Below are 19,921 nucleotides of genomic sequence, written 5' to 3' on the forward strand. Positions count from 1 at the left end.
TAGTAATTTTTCAGCATCATTTATGTCTTATTACATTCAGTGTTAAAAAGTGTTATAAACAAGTCTCAAATGTCTAACAGTAAAAAAAAACCACAGGTTATATGATCTTTTGCTGAAGGAGCTTTTATTTAAAATTACTTCATATTATGCTCGTATTCATTTTCATAGGAAAATAGTTTATTCATAACAGCTTTTAATCAGTAAACACTGAATCACCAAGGCACTTGAATCCCAGACAATGGCTGTTGGGTGGGGAGGTTAAAGGAGGTGTAATCTCAAACAACACTTTCAACATAACACTTAAAATCTCTTTGAAAAAAATAAAAAATTAAATAAATCGGTAAAACTCTTTTAGTACCATGAACTACAACCGAGTCAACTGTGGCATGTTAAGCGTGAAACATTCGTACAGGAAGTGATTTGTGAGTTTTGGAGAAATGTTTTTCCTCTTCTTCTTCATGATGAAAGCTCTCGGTCTGCGCATTTGAGTGAGTGATTTCTGAAGCAGAGAAATCCTGACATTTTGACGCCACACGAATTGATGCAAATCTGCATTTGTGATTGTTTCACAGCTCTGCGGATGTACTGAGGTTATAATAAATGAAGAAGCCTGAGTGACAGTAATGTCGCGTAACCAACAGAGGGCAGTGTTAATGCACAGTAGTGAAGATCTAAGCAGGATTTCAGCAGAACAATGCTCATCTTTCATCCTCCTTTATCAGAAAATCCTTGCTTTGGTTACTTTCGCATATCCCAACTTCAAAGTACGAGTAAATATTGAACCAGCCGGTCCTTAAAAGGTTAGTTCAGCACTAAATAAAAACTCTGTCAACATTTACTCACCCACACAAAAATTGTAACATAAATGAAGACTATTTTAATCAAATCTGGGAGATTTGTACGTCTATTAAACGTCTGGGCACCAAAACCTCTATAGTTGTGATCAAAAACACTTTAATTCCACGAATCAAGCCATTTGATCAACGTCATCCGAGGAGACATAATCCCATTATATCAGATTTAATTTCAGCTTTTACTGCCAATTAGTTAAATTTTACCTAATCATGCTGATGAAGATCAAACACGCCATGTGATGTACAAGAATGAACCTGACTGGATATCACACCTCAAGCAAGCATCAGCCTTCCTGACCTGATTTAAATATTGTTTTGCTTCTTTTGTTTTTGAAGCATCAGGTTTTTAGATTAGTTTTAGGTTTAAGGGGCAAAAAAACACATTTTATATATAAAAAAAAAATCTTAATTTGAGTTCCAAAACTAACAAGTTACTAATGAATTTGTAACTTATAAACTTTAAAATGTAGGATGAATTAACCTTTTAAATGATACTGTTGTGCAATGTGATGAAGACAAGTCCATCCATATAAAAAGAAAAAAACGTGGCACGCACGCACACACACACACACACACACACACACACACACACACACACACTCTTAAACAATCTCAAACTGTTGGCAGCATTAAGACTTGAGGTGGCTGAATCTCTATGTATGAAATGGACAATGACTCACGACTTATGTACCGTTAAGCAAAGCACGTCCGTCCACCATGAACTCAATACAGTGCTTTGAATCAGAGTCGAAAAAAAAAGGAGAAAAGATATTTTCTCTGAACATGTGCGCTGTGCTTCAATCATTTCCCACTGCAAAAATAAATAATACAAGTTTTGGAAACAAATTAAAAACTGTCAACCCGACGAGATCCAGCTATCATATCTTGTTATATATACTGACTAATTCACAGGTCGCTCGTCCCAAACTCACTTTGAGTCAAAAGTACTCATTCCACAGTGCTGGTAAAAGCAGGAAGAGCTTTAAAACTACCGACCAGCCTAAAACGCACAGCCAGGCTCAAAAAAAAAATTGGCCTTCTATCCACACTCTTATCCAGCGTAGTTTTGTTATCGATCTGCTCTGCGCAAAAGGCACGAGTCTGAAGGCTTAGAGGTGAAGGTCACATTAAATATATATATTTTTTGTGAAGCACATGTGGTTCTAGGTCTCTTCCTCCCATAGGCACAGCTGTTTGTGTGGCACATAGTATGTAAACTGGTAGCCTTTGCTGCAGCTCTTGATCCCACATTTGTATGGGCTGCCCCTGCCGGAGACGTCCCGGTTGCGACAGTATTTTAGCAAGCAGGGGTACCACTCCAGTCTGAGGTTGTAGCTGCAGGAGCAGGGCTGCCACAGGTCCTTCACCGTCCCGCAGCTCTGCAGGCCAGTCATCTCCACTGCTTGAGGCTCGAACATGGAGCCCTCCATGCCTGAAGAATCAGAAAAACACATTTATTACAGCTCGACTGTACGTGGGTCAGTGAAATGTGACAAATGCAAATGTACACCAATGTGCTATATACACAGCCAGTGTTTAACAGCCAATGATGAACTTCCGGTGAAAGCTTTATGTGACTATTTTCAATTTCATAAAGTTCCTTCACAGCATCGATGTTGTAATGTAATTCAAACATAATCAGTTAAATAGACTTAAGCATCCATCTTGGTTGTTAGCGTAGAAAGAGACGAAAGACCGTTTAAACACAGGCACCATCATTAGCAGCAGGCCAGCGCAGAAATTTCATTGAAAATATTGGGGGTAAAATTAATTTCCATATTTTAAAGACATGATGTGGAAAAATATAGTTTAATGCGGTGCTTCTTGTTTGGTCTGATACCCATTTCATATCGTATCTCAGTCAGGCAGTGAAGATTGCTGTTTTGTAAAGAAATCAGATCTTAAACATTGTGATTTTGTATGGGATTAAAACTGTAATGCGTCAGTACCGGGCATTTAAAATGATTTGCTATGGATGCTTTTCTGAAATTTGGGTTGGAACGCGGTTTCATTGGAACTTTCAGGTGGTTTATTGTTACTGAATTCTGTAATGTCAGATGATTATTTAGATTAGGAGTCTGTACTAAATCCAATTTTAAAAAATCAATTAATGAAATGAAATGTAAATAATTTCCTTAAAATGTATATAGAGAGAGATTGTTTACACAACATAAAAGCATGACCTGAAAATGACTAAAAATGTAGTTATTTGTTAAATAAAAAACAAATATAAAACAAATAACTCTATTTTTAGTCATTTTCATGGCATGCTATGTTGTGTATTAAAGAGCACTATTGAAAAAATAGTAACATGATTTATGAAAATGACAAACTGCTTTTTAGTAGTTTTCATAAATTAAGTAATGAAGTGTTATATTACGTTAAACTGAGTACAATGTTAATATTAGTTTGTCTGAAAAATTATCTTCCAAAACTCAAATTAGTATATTGCATGTAAGAAATGCATGCCAACCATCAAAGACTTCCAGGATAACACAAACACTTAATACACAAATTCACTTCATTAAACATGTACACAGACATCACCTATATATGCAATATAAGTGCTGGTTAACAATATCACTATATAATAACTTGTATTCAGGGGTGTAAAATAACAAATTACAAATAGTCAAACTACTTTAAATGAGCAGTTTTTTTTTTTGGTTAATTTACCAAGTAGTTTTACATTTACTCCACTACTTTCCTTCAACCTGCAGTCACTACTTTATTTTTTCTCGTCTATGGGGATTGGCTTAAGTAGAAAAAAAACAGTCCTGACATGTTTGGAAAGTGTCCAAGAAGATGTCCAAAATCTTCACATGCAATCACCATTTAGAAGGCATATCACTGATGAGAAAATGACGGAAATCGTCAAATGGCCCTAAACAATAACTAAAAGCACTACAGCATGTTACGTTTTCTACACACATGCACAAACTGCATGTAAACGCCTCAACCTTTCACAGTGTAATACTCACTACTCTTGAGTACTTTTATAAGGACTACTTTTTCTCATGCTTTGAGTAATATTTACAACAGATACTTTTACTGTACTACATGTTTGTGTAAGTAATGGTACTTTTACTGGAGTATGATTTTTCAGTACTCTTTCCACCACTGCTTATATTTAATTGCAACTTTAACTTAATTTAATTGTAATGCAATAATGTGCACCTTTTGTAAAGCTGCTTTGAAACATTAATGATAGAAAAAGAGCTATACAAATAAGCTTGAATTGAATAGAATTTTTCATCTTATTCATTTCAGAAAAATAAACGTTGTCTTTTATTGTGATTGAAAATTTGGATTTCTTAATTCTTATGAAGCAAAAACATTGGTTTCGTATTCCAAAAATGAATAACAACATGTCTGAAAATACTGCACCCTTTTTTGTTTAACAATTATCATTTATGTTCTTTTTTTAACATTTAAAAGAAATGTAATTTATTTTTTTTATTTTTTTGCACTTAATTTTACTTAGCTACTTCAATGGCAAATCCCAGAGAAACTGAGAATTTCCAAGTGGTCTTATCATACTTATGAACAGCTAGACAGATTTTTAGACAGACAAAAATCATGCAAAAAAAATAAATAATTTAAAATCACTAGAATATTAAAATATTAAATATCATACTGTAAATATATTAGCTATGGTAATGTCCATAGCTAAGCACTACATTAAGACAGCTTTAAAGGAAATCCCCTAATATTCGGATTTTCAAATAGTTCCATCTCTACTAAATACAGTCTTATCATAAAGTTTACATCAATAAGAAGCTTATTTATTCAGCTTTCAGTTGATATATAAATCTTAATTAAAAAACTGACACATGACTTTTGCACTGACTTTTCACACTGACACATTTTGCACTTTTAGAGAAACAAAAGCATTACTACTATAAGATACATCCATCAGAATAGGGTTAAAATGTGAAGAGCACTATATGTCAGTCAGCTTTCTATTTAAGCATGCTGGGTTTGGTAGGCTGTAATTAAGGGTCACAGTAAGCACGCTTGCCTCGGTCCAGCCAGTGTCTGACATCAGCCTCGCGCGTGTACACGGCCTCACGGGCCACGCTGCACATGTTGTGGATGTGGGCGCTCAGCTGCCAGGTCCGTGTCAAATTGACCGCTACGTTCATGCTCAGCATCTCCGTGCTTCTCTTCTCCTCTGCTGTGCGAATGGCCTGGGGATTTTTCTGCAAAAATAATAAAACGGTAAGATTTTAGCATTAGCACTGTAGTTCTAGAAATGTTTCCAGTCTTTCATCACACCTTTCATTGATTTTCACACCTTTAAGGCCTTGGCTGCCCTCCCAGGAACTACTCATCAAAGACCTTTACAGCCTAGCTTCCTCTGAGCTCTTCTATTCTAAAACATCACACTCCCATGCAACACATTAACACATGAGCTAACACCCCGATCATGATACAATTTTATTTTACAAAGCAACTGGATGGAATCAAACAAAGATTTTTTATTTAATTCAAATTAGATTGTATTATTTAAAAAAAGAAATAAATACAGTAAAAACATAATGATTTTATATTAGCTTTGTGAAACTTAGCTTAAAAAAACAGAAGAAAAAAAAAACAGAAAGATTGAAAGCTGAATTAAATGCAAATTCAATCTCTTCCTGTAGGTGGTGCTAAAAGAACAGCAGGAATTACAGTTTTCTGTAATTTCAGTAGTGCAGTCAAATGAGTTGCACTGGTATGGAAATCATCTACAAAAATAACATCTAAATGTTTCTGAGGACAGGAGTTCCTCTTATATATGCTTGAGAGAGAGAGAGAGAGAGAGAGAGAGAGAGAGAGAGAGAGAGAGAGAGAGTCTCGGCCCTTATCATTTATTATTATATAGTTTTATTAATCTTTTTTAATTAACTTGTTTATTGTGACAACAGATATTTATAATATAATGATATATATAAATGTGTTTGTTTATTATTACTTATTTTTATTTTATCTATATGTATGTTCTGTATTTTGTTATTGCTTTATCAACATTGTGATTTGTTTTACAGTCATGCCAATAACGCTCTTTGAATCTGAATCAGAGAGAGAGAGAGAGAGAGAGAGAGAGAGAGAGAGGAGGAGAGAGAGAGAGAGAGAGGAGGAGAAGAGAGAGAGAGAGGAGAGAGAGAGGAGAGAGAGAGAGGAGGAGAGAGAGAGAGAGAGGAGAGAGAGAGAGAGATTTTATGGGTATTTTAGAAATACCTCTTTTATATAATTATAAAAACCTTTTAACAATTAAAAGTCATCAACAGCAATAAATAATACACATATAATGATAATATACAAGGTAAAAATCTAAAACTTTTAATAAAAATTGAACAATTTTAGAAGGATTTACATTTTTTTAATGTCATTTAAATTCTCTCCAGATATAAATTGTTGTCTGATAACATTAAAAATAGGGCATTCCACAAGTATATGTTTAACAGTTTGGTTTCTGCTGCAATATTGGCCTTTTGGGGGTTCTTCTCCTTTGAGTAAATGTTCATGTGTGAGTCTCGCAAGATAAAATTAATAGACATGCAAGTACATTGAATGATTCCATGCACAGCATACATCATATATAGATGTTTTCTCAACCTTTATTTTTTTGTGAGATTAAATTAATATTCATATTACAGTTTTCAGACTTATTGAACACAAAAACACAAGCAATCACTTGAGATTTGAGCTATAAGTAAAGCAGGCTAAGATCAAAAGTCTTGTCGTTAAAGTGTTTTTATTCAACTCCCACTAAAGTGTTTTAACTTAATTTCCCCACTAGCATTAAAACAAAACAAAATGCTGCAAGCTACCGCCAGCACTTTTAATGGTTTTCAGCTAAATTTACCTAAAAATATTGACTTACTCTTTATTCTTCATGTCTTCGTGTTTTATCACTACTTACAAAAAAATTTTTTTTTTCTTCCTCAAAATAGTGCATGTTTAAATTTGTTAAACAGGTCAATTCAGTGATCAAGGCAAGCTTTTTCTAGCTTCACCGTCTTGCCAAAGTCAGGTCATTTCTGAGCCAGCGTGATCTAGAAAAAGCCATTCATGCTTTATCAGCTCTGGTTTGGACTACTGCAGTGCACTTTATGTTGGAATTACCCAAACCTTACTTCACCGGTTACCACTGGTGCAAAATGCTGACGAATCACAAATGTGAGCACATCACAGTAGGGATGCTTTGATCAATCGGCAGGAGATCGGTATCGGCCGATAATCACATTTAATGACTCAATCGGTACTCGCTGATGAGGCCAATCTCATGAACCGATCTCAAGTGTTTGTTATAGTTGGAGATGAGCAAAATGTTTGAATGACCTTGCATGTATTTAGGCCTTTTTACATTTAAGAACTGAAACTTGTGTGTTTTTGACAGTATTGCAAGTTCACTTGTTGCTATAAACAGTAGTGTATAGACCTATTTCCTTTTAGCAAAGAAGTAATGGATTTATAGGGGTGCATTTTAACTTCTTATGCATCAAATACGCTTCAAACTTTGATTGAGATGTGTTGAATTCTTCTTTCATCATTTGCAATGTTTATAAATTGAATTGTTAGTCATTTTTTCTAACCCTGTTTTTAAATCTGTATTCTAATATTTTCTGTAAAGCTGCTTCTGACCATGACATGTCCACTCTAAATGTTTATAAAAGACATGTTTAAGGGATGGTGGTTCATTCCACTGTGGCGGCCCCGGATTAATAAAGGGACTAAGCCGAAAAGAAAATGAATGAATGAAAGAATGTTTAGGGGTTAGATGCAGCATCCTTAATGAATTCTCTTAGGCAAAGAGAGATCTCCACTTAAGTATCATACTTAGAGGGAAAATGTGTTTTTTGCAATTAAAAATGTTTAAAGCATCAAAATCGGTACTAAGTATCAGCCGATCACCATGACAAGGATTCAGTACTCCGTATCGGCTGCAAAAATCCTGATCGGAGCCTCCCTACATCACACCTGTCCTTTATTCTCTTCACTGGCTCGCTGGTAAATTCAGAATTGATTTTAAACTACTGTTGTTAGTTTTTAATGCAGTTAATGGTCTTGCACCTTTCTATTTACTTGAGATTTAAAGGTTCATAAACCTAACAGGACTTTACGATCAGCAGGCCAGTTGTGATTGGAGGTCTCCAGATCCAGGTATAAACAATGTGGGGATCGTTCATTTGCAGTGGCAGGTCCAAAACTGTGGAATGCTCTCCCTTTAGAACTTCATCATTCAATTCAACTCATCTTTATTTCTATAGCGCTTTTACAATGTAAATAGTGTCAAAGCAGCTTAACATAGAAGATTATAGTAAATTCCAGTCCAGTTTTCAGAGTTTAAGTTCAGTTTAGTTCAGTGTGGTTTAATATTCACTGCTGAAAGTCCAAACAATGAAGAGCAAATCCACTGATGCGCAGCTCCACAAGCCCCAAACCATGCAAGCCAATCATCACAAATATGGCACTGTTTAAAGCAAAACCTAAAATCTATTTATTTAGACTTGCTTATGATATTCAGTAGTACAAGATGCTGTTTTATTGACACTTGTATTCTTACCATCTCATGTGTTTTAATGTTTGACTTTATTTTTAAAACTGTAAAGCACTTTGTGCAGCCTCCTGATGATCATAAGATGCTATATAAATAAAGTCGATTGATTGATATATATAATATATAGTATATATCTAACATAAGTATATAATACACACATACATACTTGTATAAATATGTAAACCCTGATAAAATACGAATTTGAAATTGGAGTAAGCCAAATGAACATGGTGTAACTCTTATTTTTTACGTGTTCTGATCTACACTTTCTCTGATCGTCCTCTATTTTGGACTCAGGATTCCCCCTAGAGATTCCCTTACCGTAATACACCTAAAACACAGACTTGCAGGGAAGTTGTATCTTAATTGATGAGATATCTTGTCGATAAAACATCACGTCATGGAAGTATGAAATAAACATTCAATATGTGTTACTTTAACAAATGTAACAAATACTGAATGTTTATTTCATACTTGCACAATGTGAGATCTGGACATTAACTATTTGCCTGCCATTGTTAAGATATCCCTTGTCACATTAAATGCAGAACATCTTGTGTTTTCTGTATGATGTTCGACTGTTGACATGTGACCCCTAAGCAGCAACGTGCAAATCAGATGGGTTTAGACAAGATGTACTATAAAATCATTGCAGAAATCAGCCGAATAAAATAAAAACAGTCAGTTGCACGTTTGGAGCAAAGAATATGTCCGATTTCTGGCCTGTCAACTGGCGCATCTACAATTTGCTCCATCAAACCTAAGCTTTACCACACAATGACTTCCTCCTGCCCCGTCATCAGACTTTGGGGGACTGACCTGTCTCAGTCTGGCCATGGACTCGCTGGGGATGATCTCATTGTGGTTGAGCCGTGTGATGAAGCAGAGCGCTTGGTACTGGCTCTGCCCTCTCTCCAATTCTCCCAGAATCAGCGCTCGGAAAATCTTCACATCCTGAGAGCAAAAAAAACATGCAGTCAGCATTCTGTTCTGCTACTCCTTAGGAAATATAATACATAAGCCTGGACCACAAAACCAGTCTCATGTTGCATGGGTGTATTTTTGGCAACAGTCAAAAATACATTGTATGAGTCAAAGTTATTGATTTTTCTGTTATGGCATAAATCTTTTGAATATTATGTAAAGATGGTTTTCCATGAAGATAATTTGTAGATGACATCTATGCTGCAAATATATATAACAAACTTAATTTCTAAAAAGGTGCATTGCTAAAAACTTAATTTGATCAACTTTAAAGGTTTAAGAACAGAAATATAATTCATCATAAACACCATTTATAATAAAGACTGAAGCTTAAATTGACTGAACTGTGGTGTTTGGGAATTGCACAGTACAACTTCGTATATCCCTTTCCAAATGTGTGTGCGCTTTGCACATAGTTTGCATGCTTGACATTCATGTCTCCTTCCAGATAATTAAAACAAACATTTATATTCTGGAAAATACAGCAATTATAATTTCATTTCGATTTCTGCCATTGACTTATTAAAGGCCTGTACACTCCAAGAACAATACAATAAAGGCACCTATAATGTCTTAATTACATTCTAATTATAAGAGAATAGGGAATTCCACACCACAATTACAGCACACACTTACATACCACACCACAACTAACAACATGGAGGAAAAAATATTGTTGGAATCAGAATCAAAATGTTTTTGTTTTTTTTTACCTGATGAAAAATAAATCATTGGCAGCCAGCCAGTATACGTCTTGATTTATAAGCTTCAGCATTAAAGTGGCAGACAAAAGCTGCAGTGTACTTATAATAAGCAGACTGCCTGTGATGTGATATATTCAAACACGAGTCCTGATTTTATTGTTTCTAACTAATGTTGCTGAATTAATGCAACTTTTGTGCTACTACAGTCTTTTTATTGTTTTAATATGAACATGAATATGATTGTTTGAATATAAACATGATATGGAATTACAGTAGTTAATATTATGAATTTACTTTTCAGAAAAACTTTGGGTTTTATGCTTTAGGTGGAACACACAAAGCTGACGATTGGCCAGTAACCGGCCACCGATGAGCGCTTGTCAGGGATGTTCCACATGTTGCCTCTCATTGGTCTCACAATGGTCAGAGTTTGCCCAATAGGGTATATGCAGAAGTATGCAGAAGGACTCTTAATTTAGTAACCTGTGTCAAACGCTTCTAGTGAAATGTATGCTGTTACAAAATCAGCGCGTTTACGGTCTGTTTTCTTTAAAAATCAACAATCTCATCTGCCTGATTGATATACGATATAACATGGGTCTTAGAATGTGCAAGAAGCACTGCATTAAATTGCATTTTCCCCTACCATGTCTTTTAAATATGAACGTTTATTTTCAATGGAGTTTCTGCACTCGCCTGCTGATCTTTTATCTCGTTTTACGCTTAAACAACTAAACGAATGCTGAAGTCTATTCAATTGATTGCATTTTAATTACATTACAACATTGATGTTTTAAAAGGAACCGTATAAACTCAAAAAAAGTCACAATAACCATTCACTGGAAGTTTATCTCTATGGGAAGAAACACTAGCTGTGCATATACCCTATTCAGCATGTAGAATCAGCGTCAGTTGATGGTGAAAAAGAAAGCACTGATTGGCTGTTCAGCTACGAATCAGAGCACTAGAACAAAAACTAAAGTGAAATTCCTTAAATATTTGTAAATGACATGGATTATCAGATATCAGTTTTCATTTTGCATGAGAGCGCCCTCTGGCTTTTGGAGTAGATTTACTGAACACAGAGCCGTGTTTCCCTGACAAGATGTGCATGAGAATTGCAGCTTTTGAAGTATCGCAATTTCAGTTAAATTTTTTCAATGAATCCTTCAGTCCTAAATAATTCTAATGCATAAATTAATTAAAAAATAATAACAAAAAATGTTGAGATTACAATTACAGAACAAAGCAATCAAAATCATCCATTATCATGCAGCCCTATTGAACGCCCACCAGTTTCATTAGTTTGGCTTCACAATTCTTGCAATTTAGCCTTTAAAAGTCAGCAGTCGACCTTCAAGCTAATAGTCAGATATTCATTAGAAGATTTTACAGCCCAGATCAACAGAGATACAGACACTGTATATTTCAGCACATCATTGAGTTGCTGTTAGCAACCCGACCAAATCTCTGGCAGCGCCTCCATGCCTATAAAGACTTCCATGTAAAGGCATTATGGGAAAGCCCAGAGAGGAGTGCAAGGCCGCAGACCTGTCTACCCATTCATCAGTTTCTCCTCGCTCTGCCAGCAGAAGACACACATACTCCTCTTGTTTTTTCACAATAAGGTCTCGAGTCCTGAGCCGACAGAAGGGAGCAAGCTTTCAGGATTTCACTCTGAAAGTAGGAGGTTTTCTCAGACAATCAAAATAAACAAGCCCAAGCTGTCTTTGTTTGCTCTGGAGCGCTCATCTTATTCCCTTTCTAGAAAGTTCCATCTGGTTTCCAGAGTTGGTCGACCCCCAAACTCTTGGAGCTGCTGTTTCACTGAGCCCCGTGGCAGAAACTCAGCCAAGAAACACTCACCTCCTCTAATATTCTGTCTGAATGACAGCGCTCATATGGGTCTCCCTGAGGACATGCATTCAGTTCTGCAGACTAACTCTGTGACTGCTACCTAACTGAAACTAAATATGTCGGTTCTTATTCCACAAACTTAGTAAGAATGACCAGAAACTGCACTTAAAAAACTCGGGGCGGGGGAATTGGCTAGAAGAATCAACTCAAATGCAGAAATCAGCTGTAAATATATGTATTAGTATAAAAACGATTAACAACACAATACATTAAAGGGATAGTTCACCCAAATATGAACATTTCTCACTAATTACAAGCGGTTTCATTCTTCTGTAGAACACAAAAGAACATATCTTGAATAATGCTGAAAAACTATATCCATTGACCTCCATAGGAAAAACGGATAATATGGATGTCAATGATTACAGGTTTTCAGCATTCTTCAAAATATCTTCTTTTGTGCTCAACACAAAAAGGGTGAAAAATGGGTAAAGGGTGAGAAAATGGTGACAGAATATTTATTTTTGCATGAACTATCCCTTTAACCACATTATTTAAAGAGATAGTTGACCCAAAAATACAAATTTACTCACTATTTACTCTGCCTCAAGTGTTACTAAACTTTGTAGAGTTTCTTTCTTCTGTTGAACACTAAAGAAGATATTCTGAAAGATGGGGAAAACCTGTAACCATTGACTTCCAAATTAGGAAAAACAAATATGGAAGTCATTGGCTACAGGTTTCAAACATTTTTCAAAACATAATCTTTGTGTTTAGTAGAATAAGGAAACTCATAAAGGTTTAAAACGAGTAAAGGATGACAGATATATATTATTATGATTGAATTTAATGCAAATCTGTTATTATTAAGGTACTTGAGCTCATAAACTAACAAAGCTTTTTTATTAAGCAAACAAATATGTATCAAGTTAAAACCTCTTTATAAATGCTCTATTTGTTTGCCAGCAGAGTTTACATGACTTTGCATATCACAAAACATTCAGTTGCATTGAGATATTATATATTAGGTTACACTGAATTAACATTTAAACATACGTTAACAAATGAACAGTAAAAACTTGAAACCAAAGTATATTTCAAATGACATTTTATATTAAAAACCATTCATTTACCACTTTTAGTTAAGTAATGCTAAAAATGTTGGCATCAGAGAAATAACACTTACTTTAAATAGTAATCAGGGTTTCTGCAGGTTTCTTTAGGTCAAATTTAAGACCTTTTAAGAGCCTTTTAAGACCATTTTGAATGAAATTTTAGACTTACACAGGGCTAAACAAGAAGGATTGTTTTCTAATGGCCCAGTTATATCATGTAAAGAGATGTGTTGCTTTAGTTTTCTTTCACTGCTTAGGAACTTTAATTAAGAGAATTTGGCGTAAACATGTCTAACAGCTGTTGTGATTTGTTTCTCTTTGCAATAAAAACAATTATATATATAATTTTGAGATGTATTTTTGGTGATTGGGTAGCTTTACTTGGACAGGAAAATTAAGACCTGTTTAACATGATTTAAGACCTTCAACAACATATTTAAGTGAATTTAAGACTTATTAAGGCCTAAAATTTTGTTTTTGAAATTTAAGTCATTTTAAGACTTTAAGACCTCGCGGACATCCTGTAATATTTTACTATTTCAATAAATTTTGTAATATTAACAAAACTAATATTTTATTTTATTCAAATAAATGCAGCCTAATAAGGAGCTGAAGTGACTCAAAACAAATATTTCTCAAATCCAGTGCTAATGAAGACTCGTTCTGCATGGAAGCTCTCTGTCGGAGAAATCAGCAGGAACGTAATTAAACTGCCTGAGGAGGCAAACCTGGAGGAATTACTGCATGGCTGACAGAACAATCAGCAAACACAAGAGGGGGAGAGAGAGCAGCCGCTGTTATTTTAAGGACCTCCCAACAGCCGGCCTGGCAGACAGATGCTTTTGCTTTAAAAAACGGATTGAGAAAGGGGGCACTCAGTTAAATTACAGGGAAGAGTAGGCGTCACTGCTTTACAAACACCTTGATGACAAGAGGAAGAAACCCCTGCAAAAGCTGACATTGGCCAGGTAGACCATTCACATCTACCTGATATCAGTAGCTCAATCATTGATTTCTCTTTACAACTGCCCTTTATCTTCATTTCTCAGCAATTTCCTCTTTTCTTATCAGATGCGAGTATCTCTTTCTCTTTGCTCCGGGGTCTGTTACAATTCTCTGTTTGATCTCCTCTATAACAAAGCCGGGTTAGAAAATAAATATTTTATTCCACAGTTTAGTACTTTATTTGTTTATCTTCCTCCTTAGCTCTTGGCTCCTGGCTCTTCCGTACTGTATAATGGTGCTGGATAGCGGCTTTTATTTTCAAGCTTTCAAAAGCACATGCATTTATCACAAAACTAACCCATCCGCATGTCTAATGAAGCAGAAGTATTTTTGAAACAGAAATTTCTAGTTTTTGTAATTATGAACTCTAATAACTGATTTTTGGTGGCAGCCAAATGCCTGCACACACATGACGTAAAACAGGTAGAGACGTACGTGGAATTGTAAGAAAAATTATACGGTATAAGGTTATACAGTAATGCCAAGCCAACTACACGGTTAACGATTTTTGTAAATTACATAGTATCTAACTGTAATATGAACAGAATTTTACTGTAAGACAGTTATACGGTATGTTACTGTATTTTAAAGTTGCAATTTGAAAATGACTATATTTTACGGTAAAGATATACAATAATATAAATACAAATACAATAAGATAAATGGTGCTGTAAATGTAAATAGTGCATTTTTGCTGTAATTGATTTACTGTAATTTACTGGCGAACTGCTGCCAGTATGTTAAAGCTGGTTTATACTTTTTGCATCAAGTGATCAGCGTGACTCACGGCGTATGCCTTCATAGCCGCTCATTTATACTTCTGCGTGCTGTTTGTGTTGCTCTGCAATAACACTTCCAAAACACTAGCTGGCAGTAGGTTATGTTACGTTCCTCTGTGTAGAGTTTCTTCATGGGTGTTTTGTTTTTTCTGAACACTACTTTAATGTACAAGTAGCTAAAACTCGCTCATTCAGAGGTGGGAACCGGCGGACGTGCAACAACATTAATCATAAGGTAAACACAAAACTAAAGTTTCCATCTAGATCTACTTAACAGGACTAGACACTTAAAAACACTCGCTCCAATGTGTCCGCACGGCTCTCACCGCCTACACTTATCACAGCTACCAAGCTGACCAATAACAGAGCTTGTGCTACGCGTCGTTGCGACCTGTAGTTAAATTTTTTGAGAGAGGGGTCTGTTACCGCACAAACGCTGCGCCGGACCATACGAGTGTGCTTGATGCAGAAGTATAAATCAGCCTTTCCTGTAGATTCTACAGGAAATTGAAGGAAAGGGTAGTTTTTTTTTTTTTGTCGACTGTGGTAAACAATGTGTGGCAAGTAGTTCCCGCGAGACTCTTCTATTCTCTGAGCTTCTGCTATGAATGTGTCTTATGTCATATGTCGTTTACATCAGTGGTGTGTAAAGCCTGGTTTATACTTCTGTGTCGAGTGATTGGCGTGACCCATGGTGCATGCTTTGCACGTTGCTGTGCATTTATACTTCTGCTTGCTAACACTTCCGAAACGCTAGGTGGCAGTGCAGTTATGTTCCTCTGTGTCAAGTTTCTTCACTGGTGTTTTGTTTGTTCTAAACGCTACTTTAATGTATAAGTGCCTCAAACTCACTCATTTTGAGGGATAAACCGGCAGACGTGCTTTAATCAAAAGGTAAACACAAAACAAAACTTTCCACTTGGAGCTTGTTTACGGGACTCCACACTAATAAACACTCGCTCAATCAGGTTCGCATGGCACTCGGTCCCACCCACACTCTTTAGTGATACCAAGCCGACCAATCACAGAGCTTGCGATATGTGGTTGCGATGTGTAGTTCTATTTTTTTAGAGGTGCGCATCAGCATCAGCCACGGCAAGGGCTATGTGCCAGACCACACGAAGGCTGTGCCAGAGCATACGCGCGTGCTTGACCCAGAAGAATAAATCAACCTTAACATGCATCCGTTCACTGTCAGTGATTGGAGTTTATCATTTTAAAAACAACATTAATCTATTTTATAAGAAATAGTGGTGTATGGGTTATTTTGACGACCGATTTATGCGATTTTGGAAGCTTCAAAATAAAAGCCACTATCCATCACAATTTAAAGCATGGAAGAGCCAAATTTATTTGATTATTATTATTACTAAATTTATTCCTTGTATATTTCATTTTTTTTTCTTTTTGGCTTAGTCCCTTTATTAATCTAGGGTTGCCACAGCGGAATGAACCGCCAACTTATCTAGCATATGTTTTACATAGGGGATGCCCTTCCAGCCGCAACCCATCACTGGGAAACATCCATACACACTCATACACTACGGTCAATTTTAGCATACCCAATTCACCTGTACCACATGTTTTTGGACTTGTGGGGGAACCAGAGCACCCGGAGGAATCCTGGGGAGAACATGCAAACTCCACACAGAAATGCCAACTGATCCAGCCGAGGCTCGAACCAGTGACCTTCTTGCTGTGAGGACCCACTGTACCACCGCGTTGCCTTGTATATTTCAGTGCTTCATATTTTTTTTCATCTCATGAGGATATTTAATTCCTAACCAGAAGTGAACATCTGTGATTAGACATAAACATTTAGGGTCAGGATCTTTTTATTTTTGAAACAAATTAATATTTCCATTCCACGAGGATGCATAAAAAAATAATCAAAACTGACTGCAAACCTCAAACAAGTCCAGTTCTTTTTAACTTTTTATTCATTGCATAATCCTGAAAAAGATTTCTACAAAAACATTTAGCAGAACAACCATTTTCAGCATTTATAATAAAAATAAATCATAAATCAAGCAAATCATTATACTCTTTAGATTTCTGAAGGATTGTGTACTGAAGAGTCAAGAATAATGATGCTAAAATTCAGCATTGTCATTACAGAAATGACATTTTAAAATGTATTAATAGCAAAGTTAATTAAAAAAAATATATATATATATTTGTTTCATTCATTCATTCTCTACCAAAAGCAGATCCTCCCAAATGACCAGATTAGAGACGAAACATAAATCTGGGTTCAGGAAAGTTTATTTTGACAGTCTTGACGAAATATATGCCATCTCTAGAGTCAAAGCAAACATTAGCTTCTGGTGCTGCTTCCTGCTGCAGGATCACGGCATGTTTGTTTGGACTAAACTGGCGTCTGACAGTGGCACCGTCACTAAAGTCTGGCACTGCTTTCCAAGCGAGTTCCCAAATGTTGCTTATGCCATAAAATGCATGTCAGATATGCAATGTTGATGTATTATCACCACCAATAAAGTTACGGATGAAAGGTCAGCTGCACAAGAGATGTTATGTTTACCTGTTTGTTTGAGTCTAAAACAACAATGGTCCTAAAGCTGCCCGATTCTGAATACATTTGACTAGGGCTGCACGATATTGTAAAAATCTGACATTACGATAATTTGTTCTGCCACGATATATATTACGATATGAATATAATTTCAGCAGATGATTTGAATAGCTCTATTTGGAAAGATTTCATTAATTTGAATCGACTGGGATGATCAAGTTTTTACAAGCAAAAATAAATAAAACAGTGCTTTATGTTTTTCTGAGGAGTCTAACAGTATTAAAGTACAGAAATCGAACAATCAAATCTAAAATAACATGGTCATTCTATAAATAATTTAAAAATAACAATATTTAATAATATCTTTATGTTTTACTCTTTAATAAATCATCTGATCCTGCGATGTGACTATTGTGGATACACACGTTGCGATATCGATATTCAATCGATATATTGTTCAGCTCTACATTAGACGATCATGATATTTTTTGGCTCTCCCACAATTTAAAAAAGGGGGAAAATTAAATAATTGTTGAACTCGTATTCAACATCATATCATATTTAAGGTGTTCATGAATGCTTCAGCGACTCATTTAATAACTGGATGAATCAGAGTTTTTTCTTAATCTTTTGAAAGAATGACCCAATGACTAAGACAGAACACTTGTTTCATTACAGGATCAACATTTTTGAATGGATCTCTTGAACAATTGATTCTACGACTCTCAAATTCAATTGCTTCATCAGGGATTTTAAACGAATCTAGTCTTTTGAATGAAACATTCTAGATTCGTGGCAAATAAAATCATTCGGGAAACGGATTCTGAATATTTTTTATGAGATTTTAAAAAATGTATTGGCCTTTATTCAATTCAATTCAAATTTACCTTTATTTGTATAGCGCTTATACAATGTAGATTGTGTCAAAGCAGCTTCACATAAAAGGTCATAGTAAATAGGAACAGTGTAGTTCAGTTTGTAGTGTTTAAGTTCAGTTCAGTTTAGCTCAGTTCAGTGTGGTTTAATAATCACTACTGAGAGTCCAAATATTGAAGAGCAAATCCAACGATGCGCACCTCTATAGATCCCGAACCATGCAAGCCAGTGGCGACAGCGGAGAGGGAAAAAAAATTTCACTAATGGCGGAAGTGAAGAAAAAAAACTTTGAGAGAAACAAGGCTCAGTTGGGCACGATCATTTTAATTTCTCCACTGGCCAATGAAATGATTTTGAGCATATATTTTTTAAGAGCAGACAGAGCTCTAGGCTAGTTTTATGAAATTAGAATTAATTAAAGAGTGAATAGCAATGTATTTTGAAAATCTAAGATTCGATTTCAAAGCTCTAGAAGATTTAATGACTCGTTCATAAAGACTTCACTTATTTCATTAATGGATGAACAAACCTTGCAAATAGATGATTTAATGACTCAATGAGTCTTTTTTCAATACCAACAAAATCAGTGATTTTAAAACAAAACTCCTGAACAGATGATTCACACAAAGGCACCCCTTGTTTTATTACTGGTTGAATCGGAATTTCTAAAATCTCTCAAACGAACTAAAAGATAATAATAAAATCTGCATTTAAACAAATCCTTTGAATGGATGACTCAATGACTCACTTATGAAGACTTTTTACATGAACAAATGACTTCATTCTTTTGACGGTGCAACTAGATTGCAATCATTCATTCACTTATTTTCCTTCAGGTTAGCCCCTTATTAATCAGGGGTTGCAATAGCAGAATGAACTGCCAGCTATACCAGAATATGTTTTAGACAGTGGATGCCCTTCCAGCTGCAACCTAGTACTGGGAAACACCCACACACCCTCGCATTCACACATGCACTCATACACTATGGCCAATTTTGTTTACCCTAGTTCACTTATTGTGCATGTCTTTAGACTATGGGGGGAAAATCGAAGCAACTGGAGGAAACCCACATGAACACGGAGAGAACAAGCAAACTCCACACAGAAATGCCAACCGGCCTAGCTGGGGCTTGTATGAGATTGCAATCTTTTAACAATAAACTGTGCATCTCCAATTGGATCCCACTGACTTTTATTATATAGACTTACCGCTGAAAACATCTTCCTCTTTTGTTCTGAACAATCAAATTAAACCAGTTTAGATTGACATGATTGGGTTAATAGTCTCATTAAAATAAAACTTCTTGTGCCTTATTGCTTTATTTTGTGCTAAACTTCTGAAACTTGCAACTAAACGACAGTTGTTTAGTTGCAAAAAGTAGCCTTCCAATGTTTGTTTGTGTCTTTTAAACATAAAACACCATCCCCGCTCATCCCAACAGACAAGCAGCTATGACAGATGTGATAGAATGTACTTTTGCTAATTCCGCCACACAACTACGCAATGACGTTGATGAAGGATTTTAAAAACAAATGTCAATTATTGCTCTTTGTTGTGCCACTTTAAAGACGTTTGTTTTATGTTTGCTGCTTTCTGTTGTAACAACTGGCATGAATAACGTCGACCCAAGAGGTCTTCAGAAGAATTGCATAAGATGCCTGTTTGCA

General features: G+C 35.6%; 1 protein-coding gene across 1 annotated transcript in view; it reads right to left on the reverse strand.

The window, feature by feature from the left end:
* Window positions 1–159: 159 nt before the first annotated feature.
* Window positions 160–19,921, reverse strand: part of oafa (OAF homolog a (Drosophila)) — a 32,402-nt gene continuing 12,640 nt past the window's right edge. Inside the window, exons 2-4 of the mRNA XM_056473928.1 lie at window positions 9,220–9,354; window positions 4,876–5,056; window positions 160–2,286 (exon numbers count right to left, since the gene is read on the reverse strand). Of these exons, the coding sequence (XP_056329903.1) occupies window positions 2,018–2,286; window positions 4,876–5,056; window positions 9,220–9,354 (585 nt within the window). The 3' untranslated portion in view covers window positions 160–2,017. The remainder of the gene's footprint in view (window positions 2,287–4,875; window positions 5,057–9,219; window positions 9,355–19,921) is intronic.

The sequence above is a fragment of the Danio aesculapii genome, chromosome 15, assembly GCF_903798145.1.
Source record: "Danio aesculapii chromosome 15, fDanAes4.1, whole genome shotgun sequence".
Lineage (NCBI taxonomy): Eukaryota > Metazoa > Chordata > Actinopteri > Cypriniformes > Danionidae > Danio > Danio aesculapii.